The 27892-nt window shown below is 44.6% G+C and overlaps 1 protein-coding gene across 1 annotated transcript; it reads right to left on the reverse strand.

Annotated features, from left to right (window-relative positions):
- Positions 1-1037: 1037 nt before the first annotated feature.
- Positions 1038-27729, reverse strand: LOC146176715 (uncharacterized). Its single transcript, XM_084581368.1, has 5 exons — positions 27660-27729; positions 18122-18282; positions 8634-8710; positions 5442-5528; positions 1038-1297 (listed from the first exon to the last, which is right to left on the reverse strand). Exons 3-5 carry the CDS (start codon positions 8653-8655, stop codon positions 1038-1040), a joined length of 369 nt encoding a protein of 122 aa, XP_084437494.1. The 5' UTR covers positions 8656-8710; positions 18122-18282; positions 27660-27729.
- Between the last annotated feature and the right edge of the window lie 163 nt (positions 27730-27892).

Raw genomic sequence — 27892 nt, forward strand, 5'->3', positions numbered from 1 at the left:
GAAGACCGCAAGAGTCGCTACGATTCTACGCATCGCGCGGTCTCTTATCGTTCCGGTGACGAAGTACTGCTTTATACTCCACTGCGCACCCCTGGCCTCAGTGACAAATTCCACCACCGCTACCTTGGTCCCTACAAGATCATCAGCCAAACTTCTCCAGTTAACTACAAAGTCACGCCTGTTGATCCCCCAGCCGATCGACGCCAGCGTGGAACTGAAATTGTTCATGTTTCTCGCTTGAAACCGTTTGTGCGCCGCGGTACATCGGTTAGTTAGGAGCGGCCAGGCTGGCCGCTTCCGACCCCCCGGGCAGATTGTGTGAGCCTTCTGTGGACCTTCTTTCATTTGTACATGCCATCATCATCTTCTTTCATTTGTACATACCATCATCATCGTCCCGCGGCGCCGGCTCCGGCGCGTGCCTGGATTGGTGATCGGATTAAAACGCTAGACAAGGCTTCGCTGTCCTTGCCGCCACGACCTCGCCATCTTGACCTAGCCTTCTTCCACAATATTTTGTTTACTTTTCTGTGTTTATTTTGTAAGCATCGAGACCATCCTTTTTAAAGGGAGAGTAATGCCGCGAACTTTGCGAAATACTTATCTTTCTGCTTATTTTCACAATTACTCTATGAATCTGCCACCTGCAGCATTACACGATGCAATTCGGCTTCGGAAACGGCTGCATGCACGAATCAGGTAGTCCTTAGAGATGCTGGCCACGGGGTCAGCAATGGCACCCTTCACAGAGTGTTTTGTATTATGTGGCCTTTTGTTGCCCTTTCTCTCAACGACGCTCCAGACATAACCATAGAGTGAATTTTACTCTGGATAACTATGAGGCCACAAGTCGGGAGGGACGTGGCCACGGAAGTTGTCGGCCAGCTCTTCCTGGTTAATGCTGATATTCCTAAAGGTTTCATCACATTTTATAATATAACATTTTTCAAACAAAATTTTATTTCGAAACACGCGCATTTTTATTTCGCAGAAATAGAATAGTCATGAAGCTTGCGCGCCTGAATAACATAGTAACCTCAATTAGCTCCGACTTTCAAGCTTTCCTCCGTTGGTAGCTTAACTTTTTCCGAAGTTGGGGTTTTTTCCTCTATAGGATTTGGCGGGGTGCATTCCGTAATGCTGAAGCTTTGTTTGGTGAACTCATTGCAAAGTTGATTGAAATGCCGTTCACAATCTTCACTTGGTGTGTTCGAAGCACCTTTCACCCAAAGCATACAGTCACGCTTGATTTTTGGGCTGACTTGATCGGAGTCTCGTGCTTGAGGCCTAGGTTCTTCTGAAAGACAAGGGGTCGATGTTCGGATTAAAAATATTGTAATAATAAGATATCTGAATTTAGAGAGTTGCGAAACAGGAATTTCACTACCACATAACTTCTTTATTTTACAGCCCAATATTTCTGCGACATGGCACGAGAGTTCCCATGCTTAGACGAACGCGATTTTATTGGATCACGAGACATAACCAAAGGGGATAGCAGTAGACAGTAGTCGCACTCGCTATGCACGAGTGAGCTGCACGCACTGTAAAGGCGATTCTTCCTGGATTGAAATCACTGTGGGGAATTTAGGAGATATTTCCTATTAAAAGGAGGGAGGTGGGTGTAGGATTTTTATATTAGGAAGTAATTGTAATACAGAATAACATCCATCCTACCCCAGCTGAGTGGCTACACAATAACACTATACAGGTTTTCAAACCTACGGAAAAAAGTATTTTCTAAAAAATATGACACAATTTTTCTTTAGTGATCGATTTGATGTCGCTCTACAATCTTATGTGCTCACGGTTATGTCTTACTTATACCCCTGTCACACGAGCAAATTTAATGTCATTCGTATCGAATGACATTAGCATCTAATGTCATTATTCCCATGCTACGAGAAAATTTAATGTCATTAGGTTCGAATGACATTCTTCATCGAATGAGTTTGGGGAACTCATTCGCATTCGATCGCGAACCGAATGTGTACTCTTGACGCCAGATACGCAGCAGAAACAAGTAACGCAACAACATATTCTGCGCACATTGAAATTTAAAAACTATATTTCTAAAATTTTGTTTTAAAACCTGTTAATTTAGGTGTAAAATTATTAGCACTGCAGACTCTCGCGGAACGGCATTACTCTCGGTCACAGCAGTGGTCCAGTAATGGCAGCGACTCACGATCATTTTGGGCTCTGTGTTCCTTGGTAACCGCATCTCCCCGTATGTTTATCTCGGAACTATTTAAAGTTTTGACTGAGTGCCTCACAGTTTGGACGCCAATTGCATGCTCTACGTGTCTCCGTGCGTCTCCGCACTGTGTATCCGCCGCTCTCCGCTGTGTTCAGCCATATTGTTTGTTTACATATTTCGGATTTCTGGGTGACTCGAAACTTGGCTTGGATTTTTATGGCTAAAGTGCTACAGCACAGCCAAAAGTAATGTTTTCGCTTGAATTATCGTACAGAAATGTTTTGATCAGCTTTAAAATGTTACATAGTGATTTCAAACGCCTTTTATGCGCACTGATGCTCCTTAAGTGCAGCATTTTTTGTAGCTGATCTTAATTGCTACCATTTGCGAATGACATTATATTTTACCGTGTAGCACCGAAAGAAACCGAATGACATTCGATGCATCGAATGACATTCGATTCGAATGACATTAAATCTGCTCGTGTGACAGAGGTATTATTTCGTAGACCACGTAGATGGGAAGGCGGTGGTCCGGATTTAAAAGCCTCTGTTTAGGCTACTTTAATAATATTTATTGCTTCACAGGAACCAATCGTTTGTGTCTAGGCCAAGCTTTTTTTTGCTCTGTTCGCCTCTACGTTGCAGCTTCTGACCTGTGCCAGAATCTAACAAAGCTGCAGCTTTAGCCTATGGATCATCTTCAGCAAAAAAAAATTTCTTCTGACCCTATTTCACTCGTTGGTCTTGACCTCAAATGTCTTTTTCGACATCGACGTGTTCAAACAGTAGGATTGCGGTCGCCAATGATTACACAACGCGGTACGCTATAACGCGAGCTGACCAGTCCAGCTGTACTTCCGATGTTGCTGATTTCCTCCTTAGGATGGCATCCTGCTTCACGGTTTTGATTATGATAGCAGTTACTGCCACGTCAAACACCCAACCAAATGGCACAAATCTGACCAGTTCCACCGTAGACCTCATTACAATACTAATACGACAGCCCCCGTCGATTTGTCTAATTTTTAAGTTGTACCTGCTACCGGCATTGACTGCCGAATTATCATTTTATGGTCTATAAGAAACTCTATTTCGGCGCACACACTCTGCTGCTTCGAGCCACCGTCATCATCTGAGGTACCACTGTGGTCTCCCCGTGGATGCCTTACTGACAAACTTGAAACCGATAATATTTGCCGAGTTTAATATCACGATGGTGTTCACTTGACCGGGGGTTGGTGCTGTAGATAATCATAGTGAAGCAGAGCGAAAACAATTGTCTGTGTGTAACATGTGTGGTGCACTGCTTTTCCCGTCTTCTTGCTTGTATTTTTCCCGTTGCTTTGTGTTTATAAGAATGTAGTTTGGGCTCTGGATTCTAACGCTTTATGGTCTTCACACGTTTGTGTTGTTGGCCGATGCTTTGTCCAAGGGAAGTCGTAGGTTCTATCGGTTGGCAACCTATTCAGCCCCGTCTACCCGAAGCCATAAGGAGATGGATTGGGGGCTTAGAAATGGTATGTCCGGCTTGAAGATGAACTGTTCTGGATTGCGTGATCCACATCTCACATTCCTAGATTAAAGGGGCTGGCCGAGCTCATAGCTTCAGGACACTAAAGCATATAATTTGGTTTCGCGACGTCACCTGATCCGCGCAACAATATGTGCCCGGTTACGTAAACTTTGAACTTCCACTGCATATGCGATACTCGTGATTTCTCTGCTATGAAGCAAATACTGGATTTTCTTGAAAACAGGTCTTTAATATATATGTCAATGAAGGTAATGTCTCCGCGACAGCAAAATGTGTTGTGTATTCCGTCAACGCGCGTCTCCTTCAGTTTAGTTTTTCATTTGCAAGTAATAATTTACTTATAAAACACTACATTGAAATCATGATATACAGATTAACAGTTAACTACATGGGGATTCATGAGAACTGACTCTTCCTCTCTTATCGATAAGAGGTCATGCTAAACTAAAGCTTTGGTGCGTTACAGGATTGGAGTTTAGTTGGTGTGAAAATCTTCACGGAGGAGCATGGATGGTAATGTTTTTCTTTGATTTTGTTTAGAAATAGCAGCGTTTCAAAATAATGGATAATTTTTTTCCAATGTTCGATTCAAGCAGTTTACAGGCCTCATGGCACATTCGGGTGTGAAAAGCGCGATGAATGATGCGCTTCCTTTTGATGCTGAAGCCCTCTTCATCTCTCTCCGAGAGGTTTGCTGGTGAAGCTCCTGGTATTTCCCTGGAGCGTCGTTGGCTTCTTGCAAATTTCAGGAGTGATCGATGGAGGAGCTCGCATTACCCTCCGGGTTTCATAGAAGAAGGAGGACAGACACGAGGCTGCCTTTGATTGCGTTGAATGCCTAGCTGTCGATGGTCGCAACATGGCGCCGCGACTCTACCGCGCGTTCTGATCCCAAAACCTCGTCTTCCTCCTCATCATTCTTCTTGCAGATTCTTGCACGAATCTCAAGCACCTGGTTCGTTATGCTCCTCGCCTAAATGTGACAAAAGAAGGGCTTTATTATTTCTGTCCATCTTTGCTAAATGTGAATGAATGGTACAAATTTGACCTATTTTCCTCTACATACAAGGAGCTTTGTGCTCTCTACGAACATATATCAAATACGTTTAGCTTTGATACATGCAGACTCCAGGAGTACTGTAATATATCCATGAGTGTAATACAACTGTATATCTATTTTATTGGCGAGCTAATAATGTTCTACAATTAGTGTTAGCGTTTATTTGTTTGTTTTCTATTAGCCTTACAATGTCGTTTAGGTATGATTGATCTCTCTTCAAGTTCTCGATTATGATCGACATTATTGTATTTTAACGCTATATTGTAACGCTATATTGACCTTTGCTTCTAATATGTCTTAGTGCGCTTGCAACGTATGCTGTCGCTTTTTCAAAATGGGTGCTGTTGGTCGCTTCAAGGTCTCTAAGGGGAGATATCTATAGCAAGTTCCATATACTCGGGAATTTCTAGGTCGAAAATAAACTAATTTCGTTTCGTCGGGAAAATTATGTTGTTAATATATATTCTACAAAACCCTTATTATTGTTATATTTCATGCAAGTGCTACACCTAAGAATTACGATCACCTTGCTGTCATTTTCGAAGCATTGAATTTACCCAAATCCATCTGTGCCAGGGATGCGCTAATCATGTGCACGATAATTAAAAAATGCATTTAAAAAACTCGTAATGTTGAATGACTTACCTTTCTTGGCATCATCAACTTCAAGGTATGTAATGACAGTGCAGTTGGCTTCCGCCCACAGAAATTTATAACTTGCCGGAGGCACAGCTAAGAATCGAGAAGTGGGGAATTTGTTTTCTTAAGTCAACACGATGATCGGTGAACGTATTCCCCCCAATACTACGCCGTACTAAAAACTGAACTTCTGAATTTGAAATGTTTCCTGACTTGCTGTATACGTGCATACATCATATAAGTAGCAAACGGGAAACAACCCAAATAAAAGCACGACAAAAATACAGCCTCTGGCGGTGAAGTATATGATCACGATAATTGTGCTTTTTGGGCTGGAGGTTGTTCTTGATGTCCACGTGAATCGTAACGGCAAACCCCGTTTCACAACGAGCTGGCAGTAAGCTCAGATAGCTATACTTATGTGACCTCATTATAAATATTTTGTTTTGTTTTGCGATAACTAGGGATTCAGCAGCAGGTACCAAACCTAAATTACTGTGCTCAGGAGCTCAGGAGATGTGGCCTGTCCTCTGTATTAGCGTCAACAGCCAATTCATACTATTATTTTAATCCATTGTAGAAGTACTTGCTGCTGGGCTAATTGCTTTATGCTAAACAACGGAATGGTGAGAGGACACGACAACAGGAACAAAGAGGGACAGAGAGAGTCCCTACTACCCACTTAGTTTATTGCTGAAGACACAACTTTCATACACCACTGTATACCAGATAAAAACAGATATAAAACATTGAATCAATTTTAGAATGTTGCAACAAAAACCAGTGTCAATATGATCTAAAGGACATCCATATCGCTGACAAACCAGGAATAAAAAGGAAATGCACGTAAAAATGGTTCATTGTAAACAGCTGCACATGACCATGAAAGCCACAACATGTTAACCAAAAAAGCCATAAAATACCCTTCGCAATATCTACACGTGACATTCTAAAGAGCCCAATTATTTTTTGACGATGTGCTTATTAAGCATGTTTGCCAAACTTTCTGTATATTATAAGCCCCGTGTATCTCCCTTTCACTCGCTCCTTCTTTTTGTCGAAAAATATTGCCCCTTCCAGCACTTGAAGCAAGTCTTCAATTCTTCACACTGCTTTGCTACGTCTGACTGTTGTTAAGATCTGTATCGTTTATTTATCGCTTCCTTGTTGTGTTTATTCACACATGCCTAGGCTTGTCATTGATGAATTTTAAAACCGGGTGGGGTGAGTGCGATTGGGGCTACGAACACCTGAGTGGCCGAGGGTTTAAATATACGTTCCTCTTTCCTTCCAATAAACAGTTGGCAGTTAGCGCTCGTCCTGTACCCTGTCTTGTGTGTGTTTTTGTTCGCGCTACTATATGATGTCTGGAGAGCAGAGCTGTTTGGGCATCATTCTACAGCATTTTACAAACGGCTCCTGCATTCAGCGCCTACCTTTTCAGACCGCTTTCTACGTATCTGTCTTCTTCTCCAGATCGATAAAGTTTAGACCAGTACTGTTTCAATACCTTTCAATACCTTCAATCCATTGAAAGAGCAGGCTAATATTCCTCAGGGTAATCTTATTGAGTTATGAGGAGTATGGCGACTGCCACAGACTTTTGGGGTGGACGCTCTTCGTATCTTTCAGGCATATTAATATGACACAGTTTCTTAGCGTGGCCAAGTCGATACAATAATCTATCTCGTTCTTCTTCAGAAACCATAAAAAAACATTTAAACTGCAATAGGACTTTATTATGCCTACTCGGTAAAAGAATAAGGGCTCGATCGCCTACATGCAAATGCCGTTTCTTACAGCTCCGCTCCTAATATCTTCTTAGACTATTGAGCACACACCAGACATGATGTGCTGCATGCACACGCTCTGTTTGGTCAAGCACGCAACCATATACTGTCTTCTCATCCTTTCACAGATCTTGTCTTGTTCAGAGCTATCTGAGGACGGCGAGCAGTTCTCGCACGTGTAGGCCACAAATTAACTGAAATGAAGAAAACCCAAAACTCTCACATGGTACCTTCCTGTAGACGAACAGCAGGGGAGCGATGAATAGAGTGAAGGTTTGGGTTTCTCCTTATAAAGCTTCTACGGCATCTGTTTGAATGTGCCGTCAAACTTCTCCACTAACCCATTGTACATGGAGTGGTAAGAAGTCGTGCTGAGTTGTTTCACTGCCAGGAGATCATTAGATCATTTCACTCAAAAAACCTATCTATCAAAACAGTCCCGCCGGGGTGGCGGAGTGGTTACGGCACTGTACTACTTTTCACTAAGAAGGGGGATCAAATCCCGGCCCCGGCAGCCGCGTTTCGATGGAGGCGAAAAGCTTGGCGCCCATGTGCTGTGCGATGTCAGGGAGTGTTAAAGATCTCCAGGAGTGCAAATTTTTGGAGTCCTATAATAAGGCTTCTCTCTAGCCTGAAACGCTTCGGTGCGCCAAGCCTTAGGAACAAAACCAAACCTACCCTTCAAAATATTCGCCATGGCTTCTGCCACGATTGCTGAATATATCTTAGGCAGAACCACGGCATCGGCAAACCGAGTGCCGAAGTTGACGAGAGTGAGAGTATACCTATTCGTTCTCACCAATGTGGCCGAGAGCAAACCAAGAATATTGACAGAAGTATTTTCGCGTTTTTATCTTCCAGTATTGTTCTTTAGAAATATAAAGTTTTTGTTATTTAACAGATTCTCTTAATCACACTGTCTCGGTGTTCTGTTCAAGATCGTCGTTCTTTTACAAACGCGTTGAGGAAGAAAGTATTGTGTGTACTTTACTGTATATCCTTGCTAACATTTGTATTTGAGTCGGCACACATGGTGCTCCGATATATGACCTAGCTGTAAGAGAGACATGCAGCTAAAATGAAATGCAACGACGGAGGATTGTTGCGTGTGCATATGCAGCATGAGCAACTGATATCGCTTTGGTTTCTTTTTTTTAGTTTATTTACTGCTTATTTATTCGTGCACAATGTGCAGCTATTTGGTGAAAGAAAACAACTTATAGCTTTGGATAAGTGTAAACGCCACTTTAAAATAGAGGCGGAAATAGGTGAAGGAGCAGCTCTATGGAAGCAGAAAATAAGGCAGGGTACAAAAAGACTGTAGTTTAGACGTTCTCTGTTGTTCTACCCATTTTTATTTACTATGTGAGGACAGAAGCATGAAACAAAATAAAATAAGTGTTCTTACTACTGTTTCCAATGCTGGTCATTGTGTCGTATCCCTCACTTCCACAGGAAAATTGGAAGCTTTGTCGAAATGAATGCCTAGAAGAGGAACAGAATCCCACAGTTTACTGCGGCGTGCTATCGCCTCACAAAACATAGTTCAAATATAATTAGTAAATTTAGATTGCAATGAATGCATTCAGCTGTTTTATCTTAGTAGCCGGCTAACTGCAAAGCAGATGCCTTATATATCCGCCACTACCATTTATACTAGTAGACATTTTGAGCCGTATACCCAAAGGAATTCACAGGCAGTCAGTGGTGACTGGTGATGTGACCATCATGAAGATGATGTCGCTTATAACGGAACGCCTATTGAGTAATGGGTCGTAATGCGTAGTATGGCCGCGCTCGATATAGACTCATTGCGTGCGAAAGACATTGACCAGGAGTCGCCTACAATGGGCTCCTTTTAAGTTTCTTCATAGAAATGACGCACTCGGCACATCTCACTCGCCTTACCGGTCTCCAGTAAAACACATGGAACGGTTTTTTGAATTTTGTATCCCTCTGTGCCATTATCTGTGGTAGTCGTTGAGTGCCCAGCAGTTGTTCTGCCTGATAATTTGCTCCTGTGGCTTGTATTAGGCACTCTTCTCACATTTCGTTTTTATAAATTGACGTAAACCACGGGGACAAATATTTTTAGCAAAGTTGTCTCTTCGAATTTTCAGGTATACTGGGCATTTATAAGGTATCGTATAAATATTACTTTCGTTTTTCTCATTGCACTAAAGCAAAGTTCAAAATTCTGTTTTAGTAATTTGTTGCTGTAACAAAGGCTACCGCCCTCGGGTCATTAAATGTGTGGTGTTTATAACCAAGACCATTTGCAATCTTACAAAAATGTTGATTGTAGAAATCTAGTATTTCTTCGGGCAGCATATGAAAGTATTTGGTACAGCTGGATAACGTTATTTTGAGCACTGGAGACGATGAAATAGCGCTTAGTTTCGTCCCACAGATAACATCGAAGCCAGTATTATTCGCCTTTGCGCACCGAACAGAATCCGATGTGCAGCAGTTTAGCAAACAAAACGCGCAGAGACCTTATGCAAGAAATTGTTCTCTGCAATTTTAATGCTTTTCCTCCTCTCTTGCGACCTGTTTCGAAGAACTTACGCACCTACTTTGCTGTGCTGCGCTGTTCATGTGAAATAGTACCTTCTTTCGAATTTGGCAGCTGCGCCAGAAGGCAAAAATCCGGCGAAGGCTCACGTGTGTGATGAATACACCGTTCTTAAGTTCGGCAGCATTATTCATTAGAATATGTTATCCCATGCATACGCATCATTACATTTTCGTTCTTCCAGCCACAAGAAAGATATGGCAGTTTTTTATAACTCGACGTGATATCTAGTTCGTAATGAAGAATATGACGTGACAACTGCATTTCACACCATTACTGCATCACTTTGCTATGCGGGCTCTGCCAGCTTTACCGCAGTATCTTGCGACAAACTGCATGGCCGCTGTTGCGCTATACATTGCGCAACAAAAACTTCGACTTTGTGATGTCATCGAAAAATTCCTTTGCACTTAACCATTCTTCTCTAGGTGATAATATTGTTATGGACGAGCAAGGAAGAAGCCCACGCAGTGACGCGGGCAAGAGCGCTCACGCTAGGCCCGCTAATATATTCATTAGTCATCTGCTGCTTTATAACCTTTGGTGGAGGTTTGGGGTACTTCATCATCACCAATCTTGGTCTGAAGCTTCGGCGCCCTGCGACTTCTTGCGTCATCGGCTGAAGGTTAGGAGGCATCGCATAGCTGTTCCCAGCCTGCCGCCCCCCCCCCCCCCCGCCCCGACCACAAGACACGACAAAGGAGAGACTGACCCGAGACGCCACACATGACCACAAGACATACCAAGAGACCTGAAAGACCATATGGGACCCCACTCACTATATGTGCCGAATAAAGACCCCACCACCCAAGACACCGCTACACTAGAAGACATCCTCCCCAGCCTATGCCATGCGTTGCGTGCCTTGGTCTCCGCCATCGAGTGGTGGTAGTCTGTGGCCCGGGAGTGTCCTGGGCAAAGGTTCATCGGGAATCATCGTGTCGGCAAGCCATTTTGTTCTTGCTTTTTCCTCTTCTTCAATCATCGAGACACACCCATCATCATGCTATGGATTCGTCAACATCGGTAAACTTCCTCGTTCACGATCGGGACAATCGCTCGGTAGCCCCGGGTCATGTTACTGATGAGCAAGGAAGAAGAAGCGGGCATTGGCGCGGGCAGGAACATTCTAGCTAGGAACATATTCATTAAACGTAATCTCACGGTCACCAAACATCTCCTCTTTGTCCCCTGTTCTCCTGTTTTTTTCGCCTTTCCACTTAGTAACAATATGGTTTGCATACTATGGTTGACAGTTTACATTTCACAGCGCACCGAAGTCGTCACCCGAAAGCGCCGTTTCTGCACTACTGCCGTTAGTCGCGTCCCTTCTATGCCGATAGACGTAGTCCACAACACTACAAGGAACCGCATCTATCATTTTATTTGATACATCAAAACGAATTCCCCAGGAGCAGGGCTTATGAAATCTCTAGTTATGTCAGGATATTTGCTATCTTAGACTGTCGCGTCCAAGCTCCTTTTTCCTCTTGATATTGCATGCGGTCGATAAAACCAGCCTCTATATTTAGCTGCACGTCCATAGTACCAAATCGCAGCATAATATTGGGTTTTATAATTTTTGAACACTTACGTAAGCTGGTGAAGATGACAACCGTATTGTACTGCATTACAAGGCTAGCTGCAAGTATAACTGACGAGGTAATACACCGACAATTTGGAGTGCGGATGCATCGGAGCAAAGGTTTGGCCCTTGAGGTATCCGAAGCATCGAAACCGTATACGTGCTTCGACGGGGGCAAAATAAATGACCCTGAACAAACAATGCGTCGGTGTATTTAGGATGTGGAGCGACATCGGGTTACCTTTCTCTGAGCATATAAGTACAAGTGGAGAAGATTCTTCACATCAGAAGCGTTTCACTCATTGCAGTTGCAAAACATGGCCATAAGCAGCTGATATGCCACTAAACAACTGCCAGGCGGGTCGTGGGACCAGTGAAGAACCTCTGATATTAAAGAGACCAAGCGACCAATAGACTGACGACAGTGAAAACAATGTGATGATCTCTGCAATAGAATATCTGAAACCTGCCAAGCTCAATACCTGTAATTTTGTGCCGTTTCTTGAGAGCCGCGGAGCAGGGCTGGTTAATGCAGTTGAAAGGTTCACAACGTCGTCTCAACCATGTCACCACATCACCAATATACCTCTGCTGCTACGCACGCTCTCGCAAAAATAGGTTGGTTGGTTCACAGGAAGGGAAAGGCGCAGTATCTGTCACACTTGCTCTGTGGACACCTGAACCGCGCCGTAAGAGAAGGGAGGAAGGGGGAGTGGAAGTAGAAAGAGAGAAAGGGGAGCCATAGTGGAGGGCTACGGAGTAATTTCGACCACCTGGGGATCTTTAATGTGCGCGGACATCTCACAGAACACGGACTCCACTTCGTTTCGCCTCCATCGAAACGCAGCCGCCGAGGTCGGGTTCGAACCCGGGAACTCCGGCACAGTAGTCGGGCGTCTTACCACTGCGCCACCCCGATTGGCTTTCGCAACTTCAGTACAGAAAGTTTCGCGCCAAATGCGGAGGTTTTTGGTTTCAATACTGAGAATTTAGAACGCTTGCTCGTTGTATACCATAGTCCAAACTGGTAGAGCTGGTAAGATAGACGGTATCATCTTTCAACTTGCCAGTCGCCTACTTATGTTATGTGTGGCTATGTGCACCTTCCTGAGGACTAGGCCACTGCATATTGCCACCTAGTATTGCCACGTAGCTCGTGACTCAAAAACAAATCATGAACTGTTGCAAGAGCTTCACATTTCTCCCGCTTTTGCGATTCGATCTTTGGTGAGGCCCTGGATAAAAGTTTCTTGCATTCCTATGTGGTCATCAAGTCGCCGAGTAGTCGACACTTGGTAGAGGCGCCGGGCAAAGGGCCGTTTAAACAAGCGGCACCACCTGGAAGACGTTGTACCAGCTCAGTAACACTAGACACCCCAGTGCACTTGCATTAATGGCTCCACAGGATACCTGGAATGCGTCCTTAGCTACCACCATGAGATCCGGTTTTCCTATTCAACAAGTCGCCGACGTCGCGTCGGTCAATAACTACACTTTGCAGAACTCACGATTACTGAAGTTTTTTCACGTGCACTATATCGGGTAGAGAGCTAGTTCCTTCAATTTTACCGTGTTGCGGCACTTAGCCAGTGAAACGAGGCTGTTAAACTACAAAACGTTGATTTTAGTCTCAAGTATGTCGCTCGTACATAGTTTGAGAACCGTGAGCAAATTTCCACGTAATGATGACGAAAATTTTGTTTTCCACTACTCGAGGTATACCCCAACGCAGAAACCAGCCTGAAAGGGTAGCTCTCCGTCAATCTTGTGCGCATCTCAGCGTCGTCCTTTGCCAGATGTTTCCGGAAATTTTGGGCGGAATTTTGATAGCTTGCCGAAGTCTCTAAGCGGAAAGGGCACTGCAACAACGTTCCATGATTCACAACCTACCTTCTCACCAATCGATCACATCCGTATTTTCTAAGCGGAAAGGGCACTGCAACAACGTTCCATGATTCACAACCTACCTTCTCACCAATCGATCACATCCGTATTTTGAGCGGCATGCTGACTGTTCGCGTCAGGTATAAACAAGCGCCCGTCTCGGCTGCGGGAGGTGGTTAGTTCGAAACCCACCACCAGACACCCACCGGTAAAAATGGGTACAAGCGTCCCCCGGCCTGGCGCTCGGCTTTTCCAGGGGTGTGCGTTTGGGAGAAGCTCCGTAAACCCCGCTGCGCGCCCCTCCTCCGCAGTGGGCCCAAACCCAGTTCAGAACCTCGCAGCCTGAAAAGGCGGTTCTGTTTGTCTTGCGAAGGTACTTCCTTTGACCCTCACCTGAAGTGCTCCCTTAGAGCCTCAGCTGCAGCAGTCCTCGCATTCGGGAGGTACCGGGTTCGATCCCTGGTGCCGCCGGTTACCCACCGGTTTTTAAATGGGTACAAGCTTTCCCCGGCCTGGTGCACGGCTCTTCTGGGGTGAAATGCTTAGGAAAAAGGGTCACGACCCAAATAGTTGCTCCGATGTGGCAGTGATTCGTTCCGCCATCGGACAACAATAAGTCCGCCTTGCGCGGCAACAACCCATTATGTGGCCCTTTTTTGTTTTTTTTTTAGGACTGCTGCAGCTGAGGCTCTAAGGGAGCACTTCAGGTGAGGGTCAAAGGAAGTACCTTTGCAAGACAAACAGAACCACCTTTGCAGGCTGCGAGGTTCGAAACTGGGTTTGGGCCCACTGCGTAGGAGGGGCGCGCAGCGGGGTTTACGGAGCTTCTCCCAAACGCACACCCCTGGAAAAGCCGAGCGCCAGGCCGGGGGACGCTTGTACTCATTTTTACCGGTGGGTGTCCGGCGGTGGGTTTCGAACTAACCACCTCCCGCAGCCGAGATGGGCGCTGTAACCCTGTAGCCTTGGACCGAAGCGGTGGCCTTGTGGTAGAGATTCCGCCTCGCAATCGGGAGGTACCGGGTTCGATCCGTGGTGCCGCCGGTTACCCACTGGTTTTTAAATGGGTACAAGCTTTCCCCCGGCCTGGTGCTCGGCTCTTCTGGGTTGAAATGCTTGGGAAAAGGGGTCACGGCCCAAATAGCTGCGCCGATGTGGCAGTGATTAGTTCCGCCATCGGACAACAATAAGTCCGCCTTGCGCGGCAACAGCCCATTATGTGGCCCCTTTTTTTTTCTTTTAGCCCTACCTGACCTGTGAGAACGCGACCTTTGCAGGTCATTAGTTGTTCAAAACTTTAAGCCCTCTAAGGAGCACAGCAGGGTTAGCAGAGCCTCTTCCAAACGCACACCCCTGAGAGAGCCCGGCCCCGGGACGGGGCACGCTTGTACCCGATTTACCGGTGGGTGTCCGGCGGTGGGTTTCGAACTGGCCACCTCCCTGCATAGTGCGTTAAGAACCTAGCATGCTCTGTAGCCCGTCGCAGCTGTCTCCAGCTTCTACTTATACTAATACTTGTGAGGTGAGCTGCAACAGGTGATCTTCATGAACCCTTTTTCGCCAGTCGACGTGCCGACCACCGCTGCCGAAAGCCTATAGCTATCCCATACATGTGGAAGATCTGCAGCATCCGTCGCTCCCTTCACCGCCACCTATTTGCCCGCCGCTAATATTCCTGCTGACCTCGGCGCAATAAGTGCAGTATTACGAAGAAAGCTCCACATCCAGATTCAAAGGTGATGTTTGGCACTGCCCTGACCACCGTTTTCCGTAATTACGCTGTCGAAAACTATGTTATATATAGTCATCTTTACAGTAATCGCTCGAGTGAACTCATCTTTCTTCGGGGCTCCGGCATCGACTCCTCTCCTCCGCTGTCTGGCCTACAGCCCGAGTTATTGAAATGTATCTGACGAAGCAGCTTTCTCCACTCCTTCTGAGCCTCTGTGCCAATCCCATTAGCCAAGGTGCCTTTCGTCATCTCTCAAGGACCCTCGGGAGCGGAGAGGGGCTGATTGTCTAGCCACTGCCGTGGTATTGACGAAACGTGACGAAAAATAAACGACACCGACCAAAAGAAGAAAGATGGAATGACGTTTCGGCTCCCACACGGGAGCCTTGTTCAGAATGAGGCGAAACGGAGAACCGTTGCCTTAAATACGGCGCATCACAGAACCCAGACATCTTGCGTATACATGGGGCAGATTACCATGATTACGGTTTAGCGTATCTGCTGTAGTCTGAATGATCAGCGACTCAAGATAGAGCCGTGATGCTCTGTTCCTTTCTTTCGCTGTCACACGTGCCTGTGCTCAGTCAATATTGTGTTTGGCAGATACCGAATGTTCGCCCAGCGCGTTCGAAGCCACCCGCTGTTTCCTCACGTCGTTTTGATGATCGCGCAATCTTCTTTCAAAATCACCTGACTCGCCAATGTACACAGCTGCGCCGTCGGCACATGGGATTTCGTATACGACACCTGGGAACGTTTCCTTTATGAGTAGGTCCTTCACTTGCTACAATTCTCCCCTGAGCTTGTGGGCTGGCACATGCGCAGTCGCTTGTCGTAGCGACGCAGTATGCGGGCCAGCGTTTCACTAACGCCTAGGACATATGGAATCGGTGCCCGCTTTCGGGTGCCTGGGGTCCGATGCAGCGCAGGGCGTGCAAGCTGTCGTTCCACTGAGTCAATAAAATGTCTAGGATAGCCGCAAACAGAAAAATCATGGCGTATGCGCAAGTTGTCAGCACACCTATCTCCTCTTTCTGTGCATATTCTTTCGTTTCGACGGAGGAGCGAGGCAACCACGGAATGCTTTTGGGAAACACGGTGAACAGAAGTGATATGAAGGTAGTGGCCGGTGTGCGTTGGGTTTCAGTATGCGTTGAAGTTTAGTCCTGACGGTTCACGGGAGACCAGTACATCCTGTAATGGGAGGCGGCCATTGACTTCTTCTTCACAGGTAAACTGTATTGCTGGTTCCATACTGTTAAGGTGTAGGCTAGTGATGTGAGGTGAGGCCGCTGGTAGTCACAGCGTTCAAAACCTCCCGTAGTCACCGCTATAGTATCCGAGCGACAAGAGCTGGTACTATCGTCTAGGAAAGGCAACCGCGTTTTTAGAAATCTATGTTACTTTAGACCGAAAACCACCATCAGTGAATTAGGGGACACAGCGCCCAGTTTTCGATTTTCAGTGGCCGTATGGCTACTACAATGCTTACTGCCTGCATACTGCTTGAAGCTGTGTTCAACTCTGAACATTCGGCAGTAATCGAATTACCACAAAGGGGATGAGCATAGTTCGCGCGCAGGTGACTAATACACGTTCGGCGTCAGTTGCGTCTTTCTGGGTGACTATTTCCATGATCTTGTCCTCGGCGTTGATATTCTTCGGGCGTACTGTACATTATCGGGCAACCTTGAACAAGCACTTTCCGCAATGCCGCATTCCACGTTACTGTGAAGACAGTCTTTTTGCAATCAGGAAGTAGTGTCCCAGCTGCAGTTACCTGTGATGACTTGCGCGCCGGCTACGCAGAAGTAGAAGGGCAGCATTAACTTCTGCTAGGTCAATGAAGTTTACCGCCTGCTGCAGCTTCACAACAGCGGGGCTTCACTTCTTGGTCACAGCTTTTCTAATGGCCTCCAGAACTTGTTCCCAGGAGCTGCTACTACTTCTACTGACGCTGTAGCCAGCTGTCCCGTCTGTTTGGCATCTGCGTCATTTGAAACTTATGTACCAACACTTGGCAACGTTAACAGCCACTGCCACGTCTCTCAGCAAAAGCAGCAAGCCTGAGAAGACATTTTTTAGATTTCGAGTACTAATTTGATGCTTGATAGAAGGTTCATCAAACGCTGATTACCAACATCGTATCATAACCTATCACGACGCTCGCTGTATCGGACATATGTTATCTTGTCTATCAAACAGGAAGTAATCCAAAGGCAAGTTCCGGAGACACTTGATTGTGTTTTGTAACTTTCCCAAATTTTGTGGCCTTCACCAGTCATCTTTGTAAAGAACGACGGCACCCTCTGGTTCTCTGTGGACAACCGGAAATTGAACAAATAGGCAAATAGACAAATGACATCTATATTCTGCCATACATCGATGACTCAAGGAAGAAGGGCGAGGATGTATTTGTTGCGCTTTCGTGTCTGAGCCGATTCGGCCGTTTCATTTGGGTGACTGACCCCTAGATTTAAGTTTCATCCCTTTTCATCTGGTCCCCTAGTAACTAAGTACTAAAGAGTATGGTACGAATGCGCTAGCAAAGGGCGTGTGAATAAAGGGCTATTGGGCATACTTGGCTAAATAAGTTGGCATTTTTGGTTACAACACGAGCGGGCAGGAAGACATGGCTCAGTGCAGGGTAGAATGACGCAAAGCCAAGCGGCTGTAGGCAAAGGGGATCTCGCTTTCATTATATGCTTGGAATTTTTTTTTACACTATTCTTTCTATTAAACTGTTTGTGGAGCTTAAATTTTTTTTCTTACCTTTTAGAGCCGATATATATATACAGAAAATTTCTTTATTAAGAAAATAAGATTGACGGTGCTTGACAGGGTGTGCTGTGGAAAAACTTAAACTCAAGAACGATATTTCGTTCTCGCTTCTTTCTTCTGCTGCTGCATTTTAACATGTCATTCAAATATGCAACTAAGCATGAAGACAATGCTATCAAGCATAACAGAGTGTAGTAATGTTATGTTTGCATGCCTCCGGTAAATTAGGCAGTGAATGCACGCCTTGTCAGATAATTGCGCTGCAGTTCCGTTTGTTTAACAAAAAATGCTCTACATTAAAGCGCTTATTAAGAAAAATATAATTGCAGGCCAACTTACCATTCATTGGCTGGCAGCACCTGGTAATGCACCTCTTCGGTAAGCTGTAGAGTGCTGTCATCTTTCTCAACTGTTGTGGCAGTCACACAACGAAGGGCAGTGCTACTGAGATCTGCGAAGGTTGTCTTGGCCAAACGGAATGTGGTTCCATTTTCTAAAAGCTTAAAGGAATAAAAAATAATTGAAGCTGTGTTGCTCAACGCGAATAGGTTTTGGAAAGCTTAACGATATATGTTCGTTTTGTGCAACGTGTCATTCTGGTCATTTTTTTTCTCTAATATAAGCCTTCATCTTCTAAAATGTTCTATGAATACTGAAGAAGACTCGTGAACAGCTACATTACGTAATGTGCTACAGCATTGTATTTTTTGAGGCTCCGCTGGACAGGCCGCCATTGAAAACTGGCTTTGGCAACGTTTAACGCTAGAACCCTAGCTAGTGAAGCTAGTTTAGCCGTGCTGTTAGAGGACCTAGAGGACATGAAATGGGATGTCATAGGGCTACGTGAAGTTAGGATGCCAAATGAGGCATATATTGTATTGAAGGATGAGCACGTACTGTATTATCGAGGTTTACCAGAGAGGCGACAACTAGGAGTAGGATTCCTTGTCAATAAGTATATAGCAGGTAATATAGATGAATTCTATAGTATTATAGACAGGGTGGCAGGCATCGTAATAAGCCGTATAAACAGAACGTTGTACAGGCCTATTCCCCTACAGAGTAGTTACGAATACCAGGCAATTGAAAGCTTCTACGAAGATGTAGAATCTGCAATGAGGAAAGTAAAAATGCAGTATACTGTACTAATGGTTGACTTGAATGCCAAGGTAGGAAAAAAGCAGGCAGGAGACCAGGTAGCAGGTGAATATGGCATTGGTTCTAGAAATCGCAGGGGGGGGGGGGGGGGGGGTTACTAGTTGAGTTTGCAGAGCGCAATAACTTAAGAATCATAAATACCTTTTTCAGCAAACGGAAGAACCGGAAATGGACATGGAAAAGTCCTGACGGGGAAACTAAAAATGAAATTGACTTCGTACTGTGTTCAGCCCCAGCTATTACGCAAGATGTAGATGTGGTTGGGAAAGTGCGGTGCAGTCACCACAGGATGATGAGGTCCCGAATTAGCCTAAATCTGAAGAAGGGACGGTGCAGATAATTAAAAAAGAAGTCCACCAACGAATTAGGGGAAGGGCAGAAGAGTTCGGCATCTCGCTACAGAATAGCTACTCCGCTCTAACCAAGGATGGCGGCATTACCCTAGAAGCAATAAACAATAATTTCAGAGATATCATTACTGAGTGCGCTGTAGATGTAGGTGGTAGGATAGTTAGAGAGAATACCGGTAAACTGTCTAAGGAGACGAAAGACTTCATTAAGAAACGCAAAAGTATGAAAGCTTCCAATCAAACAGACCAGATAGAATTGGCAGAGCCATCAAAGCTAATTAATTAGCGCAAAGTGGCCAATACAAAGAAGTATAGCAGGAGAAAATTGAGCATGATGTAAAGGACGGGGGAAGCCTTAAAGCGGTGAAGGAGAAATTAGGCACAGGCAAAAATCAGATGTATGCACTAAATGACAGGACGGGCCACGTCATCACGAATACGATCAAGATAGTCGAAGTAGCCGCGGAGTTTTATACTGCTCTCTACAGTAGCTGAAGTAGTCAGGACCGTAACGAGATTGGCGGTAGGGAAAAATAATCAGACGTTCCACCAGTGACGAAGGACGAGGTTAAGAAAGGAAAGAAAACTATGAAAAAGGGGAAAGCAGCAGGAGAGGATCAATAATCTACAGATTTACTGAAGGACCGAGGGGGGGTGGGGGAGGCTATTATGCTAGGAAAAACTGGCTCCCCTTTATACGCAATGCCTGGTGTCATCGATGGTACCGGAACCATGGAAGAACGCAAACATTATCCTCATTCAACAGAAAGGGGACACTAAGGACGATACAAATTACAGACCAATCAGTTTACTGTCTGCTACGTATAAGGTATGTACTAAGGTAATCGCTGAAGGAATTAGGATAACCTTAGACTGCACTCAAGCAAAGGATCAAGCAGGGTATCGGACACGGTACTCTACTATCGATCATATCTGTACCATAAACCAGATGATAGAAAATGTTCAGAATTTAACCGGCCCTTATATATAACAGAGCATTTATTGATTGTGAAAAAGCATTTGATTCAGTAGAAACCTTGGCGGTGAAGCTGGCATTGCGAAATCAGGGCGTAGAAGAGGCATACATGAGAGTACTGGAAGATATATATAGTGGCTGCACAGCAACCATAGTTCTGCATAAAGAAAGTAACAAATTTCCCATAAAGAAAGGTGTTAGGCATGGACACACGATCACCCCAGTACTATTCACAGCTTGCTTAGTGGAAGTATTCAGAGACTTGGAATGGGAGACGTTAGGTATAAGGGTTGATGAAGTAATGTGCGATTTGCTGATGACATTGCTCTCCTCAGTAATTCAGGAGCTGAACTGCAAAAAAATGATTGGTGACCTGGACACGAAAAGTAGAAAGGTAGGCTTGAAAATAAATATGCAGAAGACTGAGGTAATGTTCAACAGCCTCGGGAAGGAACAGCAGTTTACAATTGATACCGAAGCACTGGAAGTAGTAGGCGAATATGTCTACTTAGGTGAGGTAGTAACCGCACATCCGGATCATGAAAAAGAAATGATAAGAAGAATAAGATTTGGATGCAGCGCATTCAGCAAGCACTCGCTGATTACGACTACCAGCTTACCGGTATCGCTCAAGAGGAAAGTATACAACCGTTGCATCTTACTTGTACTCACCTATGGTAACCAAGAAGGTTCTGCTTAAGCTGTGGTCAATGGAGAGGGCTACGGAACGAAAAATGTCAGGGGTAACATTAAGAGATAGGCAGCGCGCAGAATAGGTCAATGAAGTAATGAGTTACCAACTTGCCCAAGCAACTGTTTTAAAGTAACTCAAGTTACTGACATTCTAGCGGAAATCAAGAAAAGAAATGGACATGGGCAGGAAATGTAGGGCTAACAGAGGATAACCGATGGTCGCTTTGGATAACAAACTGAATTCCAAGGGAACGGAAGCGTAGCAGGGGCGGCATAAAGTTAGGTGTGCGGATGAGGTTAAGAAGTTCGCAGGGGTCAAGTGGATGCAGTTAGCACAGAACCGGGTTAATTGGAGAGATATGGAAGAGGCACTCGCCCTGCAGTGGGTATAGTCAGGCTGATGATGATGATGATGATATATTCTTTGAATAAGTTGCACTCATTATTTTACCCATCGAAAAGCTTATTCTGCATTTTGCTTTGACACAAAACCCTGGAATGATAGTCTGAGATAAAATTAGTGGCCTCTGTAAACCGGTAATTTTTCGCAGTAGTGCCAGAGACCCGAAACATTCTCCATTATTAGTAGATTGCTTCCAGCAGGAAAACAGACTTCGAGTTGAGTAGAGGAAAATGCTTTTTTGTCCGCTGGGCATTTAAAATGTTCCTGCTTGGCCTGGAGCTTCATCCCATGCTTCATGATCTACTGCATCTAGCAATCAAGTACATTTTCTTTCGCAACAAAGAGCAGAAAGATTTTTTCTCTGCTGCTTGTACATTTACATTCTCCTTCAGTGACCGACCAAACAATGCTTCATGTTCAGAAGGTTTTAAGAAAAACTTTAAATTTCCAAGCGCTAAATAATGGCTGTCGGGATTTGTGCTATAGCCAATCCTTTATGCGTAGGTTTCTTCACTTTTGGGTAAAACCTGATTTTGTCTGGTGTTTGCACACCGAACATGTTGTTAAAAATCGGATAAAATATTTTTTCCGTTTATGGAACTGTGCCCGAGAAACGTGTTGAAAGCTCGTATGAGATGTACCAAAGCAGAAGGTATTCGAGCGATACTTTCTGATAAAGAGGCTCTTTATGTGAATGCAGCACTAATGAGAGATGCTTTCGAGACTTATTTACATGTCCAGAAAATGCTTGAAAGCTGACATCTTCTGATGCCAAGCTTCGAACACCTCGTAAAAGCTACGCTACATTAAACTGTCAACGAATTTCCTGCAATGATAGAAAAAAGTTACAGAGCAAAGCGCGTTTTGTCTACATTAACTAAGAGGCGTGCCACATTATTAAAACTTTTCAAGAGTTTTGCGCGTAGATCTCCCAAAAATGGGGCTGCACTCCGAAACCGAACGTCTCAGACAAAGAAGAAAAACAGTTGATAATGTATAAACTGGGCGCTCTACTTAATCCATTCCCAAAGCGGCTGCTGAGTCACTCGTGTGGTGACTACCTAGCTCTCTTATTTTCATGATAGGCGATGTGGGCTCGCTTTCCGAGGCGTTTAACCAGTACTTGCTGAAAGCAAGGCCCACAAATGGGTGTTGAACTGATAGACGATTGGAACGACGCAACTGTGCACTAGTCCTGGCTTGCAAAGGCAGCATTGATAATGTTGTGTCTAAGGTAATAGCAGCTGTGACGTTGAGCGAGCGTTCTCCCAGCTAATATACCTCCAGAGACCAGACAAGTCTAAGATGGCAACCGAAATGTGGCGCATGCAGATGATTATATCTGTTAATGACTGCCAGCTCACGTGAACAAAATGTTTCTTGTCCATAAAGTGACCGTTGCACATCACTGAGAGCAATGATTACGACAGAAACGCCGAATGATTAAATACTTTCTTGAAAGCAACTAAAACTTTAACCATAATAGTTTCCCACCGACTAGCAGAAATCGCATAAATTATTATTTTTAAACTTTACCCCTTGAAGTTTGAGTGTTTTTAAGAAAAACCAGATTTTCTCCCTGTTATCAAGCCTAAAAATAACGCCCGATGTTTACCCAAATTTCAAAAATTATGAAACCCGAGAACGAATCCCTCTATTCATGCCTATGGAATTCCATGACTAAACTTTAAGTGACTCGATATAATGTTCTGGCAAAAATTCCATTTTATATGAATGCGATAAACCTGAATCCTTATCCATAGTCAAAAAAATTACTAGAGTTGAAAACAACAAACTATTGGATTGAAAACCGATGCTGGAAATAAAAAATCTCGGAAAACAAATATGTTCAAATTTTACAACTATAGTACGTAAAAATTTTAATTATGAGCAAAGTTTTCTCACGATACATCACCATAAAAAGTAAAAGGAGTAGAAAACATTTGCTTTAAATAAACCCACAGTGGCAGCCATGTGGGATTAGGGAAGAAAGCCGAGCAGTACTTGGCCGGCAGTACTTGGCTTGCTTTGAACATTACTGTATGCCCATATTGTCTGCTGCCTTCCACTCCTGCAAATAAATGCCCCCTTCCGCTTAGACTTCAATGACCAGCGTGGTATATATAAGCGTAAGAACAGCCTCGAACTTCGCACTCCTGAATTGCCAGCGACAAGGACCCCTGATATGCCCATGCCATGCCACGTTTTAGCAGCCTCAGGGCCTGTCAATGTGCAGACGCGCACGCCAACACGGCCTCACCGTCTACGGCGGCACCAATAATAAGGATTTCGTAGCCTAGATTGCACCCTACGAGCGTATGATTACAATTAACAAATGGGTTAAATGCTAAATTCAGCAATCTTGTTTTTTATATCATACTACTTAACTAGATTTTTCGCCGGAGCCAGGAAGCGGACCTAACTAAGCTGAAAAACCTGCAACACACGCTTAAAAATCGCCATTTGCGCGAACCTCCAAAGCACCACGCAGACCCATATATAAGCTATATCGAAAACCCAGCTTACTTTTGTCACATGCGAATGCATCAAAACCCGAAACGAGAAAATTGTTATTAACCTGAGGACGAATGCAGAGTGGCCATTTAAAATGAATTTAATAACAGTCTTCGAGATTTTGATAACAGTCTCAAAGCTCGCACCAGCATGCCAGCATTTTCACCTCCCCGCCGGTAATGCGCCATTTCCTCCAACGCTTTCACGGAGCAGCACAATGGTGTCAGTCTTGGCGCTCTCCTAGATGAACCTTAAGTTTGTGATGATGATTACATCTTAGCCTACCCCGGTGGAGCTTTCACAAGAGCGGGCAACAAGTAAACGATGACTGGAAAAAATGTCCTTGCTCATTTTGTGGGCACTTCGCTAGTTTAGTCATTGCTTGTGCCTCGGGGAATCGGACGTCATGGCAAATGACATGTGCTCGTTATCGCCACTCAGGGACCCCTCCAGCGCCTTGCTTGCTTTGATCAGTGTCTTGAAGAATAACAGAGAAGTATTATCGTCCGGTCGGACCACAAGTATTTTGACAATGATGCTGTTCCGCATTCTATTATATCAACCCCGACCTGAATGTTTGATGTCAACTTCTCTTTCCCGCTGCCTATAATATCAATGCTACGCAATAAAAATATCTAAAGAGCTGTAACGGTTCTGAGGAAACGCTCGGGAAAAAAGAAGGCACCAGGCGCCCGCTATACACACACGCAATCTCATTTCATTCACCCCACCCATGCGGACACAAACTTACAAAAAATAGTTTACACGCGACATTGCACACGCGACACATTGTCTTACACGCGACATTGCATCACTACTAGGCTACAAGCCTAGTAGTGAAGCTGCCGCAGGTGAAAGAAAACAGCGTCAATGAGCCGGCCTGCTTTCACCCGCCAGAGTAAGCTCGATGGCCTGCCTTGCTATCGAGTAAAAACCACTAACCTTTTAAGTCCAATGCTGCACCTTACGATAACGCGATCCAGAGTGGAAGCTAGGACACATAGCGCAAACTAAGACACCAATTCGCCGTCGGGGCCTCAGGGAAACGTTGTTACGCCTGTACTTTCAGCCATGCGAATTCTTTCCACGCGTCGGATACCTGGTGTAAGAAGTTATTTCGTCCTAAAATCGTGCATCTGTTACGCCTTAAACCATATTACGCGCGCTGACGAACTATTCAAGATAAAATTTTCTACTGATATTGTTGCCCCCAAAAAACGTTTTGTCTCAAATAAATGTTTTAACAATCCAACAATACTGATATTGTTTATGCTTCTTTGCTATTATTTTGGACAAATTAGGCGATGCTTTTAAGAGGGCAGTAATGCTGCGAACCATTTAAATATACATTTCTTATCTTAAGCACCCACCGGAATGCATCCTTTTCATTGCAATTGCAGCGTGCGAAATAATTATGTGTGTGTTGTGTCACTCGTTTAATTCAGCCGAGGCAGAACTTTATCACTTTCTCTGTCATTCATATGTGTCGAATGATTGCAGCTAGTCAGATCTTCTTACACGTTGAACCAGGTTGTTCTAGTCACTTTTGGACACTTTTTAGAGCTTTCTTCGCCGAGCTGAAACTGAAGGCTGCCGAAAATTGCCGCATTCATTTTGCCGCGAGCCTTTATTGTTTTTAACAGCCGCCAGCATGCAGCCTTACCAGTGTGACTCTAGCGTGTGGACCAATCTTGAGCATTTTGTTTCATCATGATCGGTATTCTGAAACGCGCATTTATTCTGAAACGCGCAAGAAGTGGGTCACCGTGGCCACCGATTAGATGACTGCCTACAACGAAGAAAAAAGCATCTCCTAATGGTTCTGCAGCAGAACTCGCTTAGTTTTTCACCGAACAAATTTTTCTGTGACATGGCGCCCCAGAAGTGGTTATCATGGACAGGAGAAACACATTTACAGTAGAACTGACGAACTCCATCTTGAGTTACAGTCATACAAGCCACTGGTGTAGTACAATACTACCATTCAACAAGGTTGGCGATTTTGGCGATGCTACTAACGGGCAGACAGGCAGATGTCTTAATGTGCGCCTCACGAAGCAGTGTAAACCTCTAGGAGGGAAGGCGAACTCTAATATTACACTGTACGTGCAATCTCAGGAACGTAAATAAGAGGATGACCCATCTCTTTGCACCCCTCATTTCAGCGACACTACTGTAGTTTATGGATGTGGAAAACAAGTTTGTCGGGAGATATTTGAGGTATTTTACATCGCCAAAGCTAAGGACATGTGTGTGGCTAAGCGTTCTCCTAACAATCATAAAGGAATTCGCTTTTTTAGATAACTCGATAGTAAGACCACGACTTTGCTAGGTTTCTCTACTTTCACTGCTCTGGGTATTCACAGCGAACTTCTCAATGTGAGTCTTCGTTATCTTCTTTCCTTCAATAAAATTTCATTTGCTTGTCTAGTGTCGTCTTATTTGCTTCTGTTCTCTGTGTCATGTCTTTTGACTGAACGAGACCCTCCCCGATATGATTGCCATGTACGTAGGTGCTGAACGCGAGAACTGCGGTACTATGCTACAGTACGTGATCTGCCTACAAGAACGCCGTCTAGGAGAGCACCAGATCGGTCCTCCCTATCCAACTATGTATCGCAGGAAACCTGCAATCACACACTAAGCAATGCTTCGTCATGCTACACACTAGGGCAGTGTCAAAGTGGCTGCCTACCTTCAGTGCGTAGAGGAAAACCGACGTCTCGCTCGCCTGCGCGTGAAAGCCAAGGAACGCACCAGCAGCCGACGCTACAACTTACAAGGACGACGCGTCCATGAATATAAGCCGAGAGACAAAGTCTAAGACTTGACGCCAATTCGCTGTAACCGACTAAACGAAAAGTTGGTCTGTATTTAGAGCCATATAAATGCCTGTACCACATTGGACAACAAGACTATAAAGTAACAAACGCCCCGTTTGTTACTTTATATGGATTTCCGCGCCCGGAAATCGTAATATTTCTACATTCTAAACCGTGTTACGTACGCGCTGTAAAGGGTAAGTGATGTTTAAACTTCCTAATATGTGGTGTTCACGGTTCTCTGTTTATTTTGGAATATTGCAACGAGTTTCACTAGGAGAAAGAAATGCGGCGAAGTTTATTGTTCTCAACTTTCCCACATGCGACCTTACGACTCTGATTATAGCACATGGACCGGCCTCGCGCTATTTGTTTGTAAGGATCAGAATGCCTTTATCGATTTCTTTTGAGGAAAAAGCCTTTAATGGCTCATGCTGTCGTGGACAAAGTGTGTCCCGCTTTTGCGGCGGCTGTCGCGTGGCGTTCCTTGGTGCGCATTCGAGTGTGGGATTGCAAATGGCAGGAATGGTAGACAATTGAAACTTCTGGTCGAAAGGCAAAGTATCTGCCACACTTTCTCCTACAAGTGTGCGTTTCGATGCTACGCCATCGCTCCTGTCGCGTGGCGTTCCTAGGCGCGTGTTCGAGTGTGCGATTGCAGATGACATGAACGCTAGACAAGATGAGACTTGTCACTGACCCAATTATTATTTGACCTGCGAGATAAATATAATGTCTACAAATTTTTTTGGAACACACGTAAACGCTGAATGTTTTTTTTTTTACAGTAGATGGCTTATAGTGTAAACTACTGCAGTCGCTCTTAAAATTAACCTTTATGTAGACGCGAGCACTGCAAGTTGTCAACATGAAACGCTCAGTAAAATGAGTGCGAAATAATAAGGGCTACCAATGATATGCATGCATAAAGTGGTAGACATGCAGCCGGAAAACCGCTTACCTTGTAGCCATTTATGTGGTCTCCAGCCGTTTCATCTTTGATGCAGGTAGAGTCAGTTTTGGCTCCAAACGCACTGATTGCATGTGCGAACAAAATCAGCCACGCGAAAGCAGCCATCGTGGTTCTTCTAGAGACCGGTTTTGAAGGGCTTTCGACATTCGTATTTAAACACTCCATTAAATAGCGAACACGCCGCGCATACACAGATTCCAGCAAGTACAATGGTATGGTGT

Source organism: Amblyomma maculatum, chromosome 10, assembly GCF_055883805.1.
Source record: "Amblyomma maculatum isolate TAMU_Amacu chromosome 10, ASM5588380v1, whole genome shotgun sequence".
Lineage (NCBI taxonomy): Eukaryota > Metazoa > Arthropoda > Arachnida > Ixodida > Ixodidae > Amblyomma > Amblyomma maculatum.

Coding starts and splice junctions, on each gene's coding strand:
- LOC146176715 (XM_084581368.1), bottom strand. CDS start 8,655: ATGACCAGCATTGGAAACAGTA. Junction 5,529..8,633: donor GACCAGCATTGGAAACAGTA/GTAAGAACACTT, acceptor CTCGATTCTTAG/CTGTGCCTCCGGCAAGTTAT. Junction 1,298..5,441: donor AGTTGATGATGCCAAGAAAG/GTAAGTCATTCA, acceptor CTTGTCTTTCAG/AAGAACCTAGGCCTCAAGCA.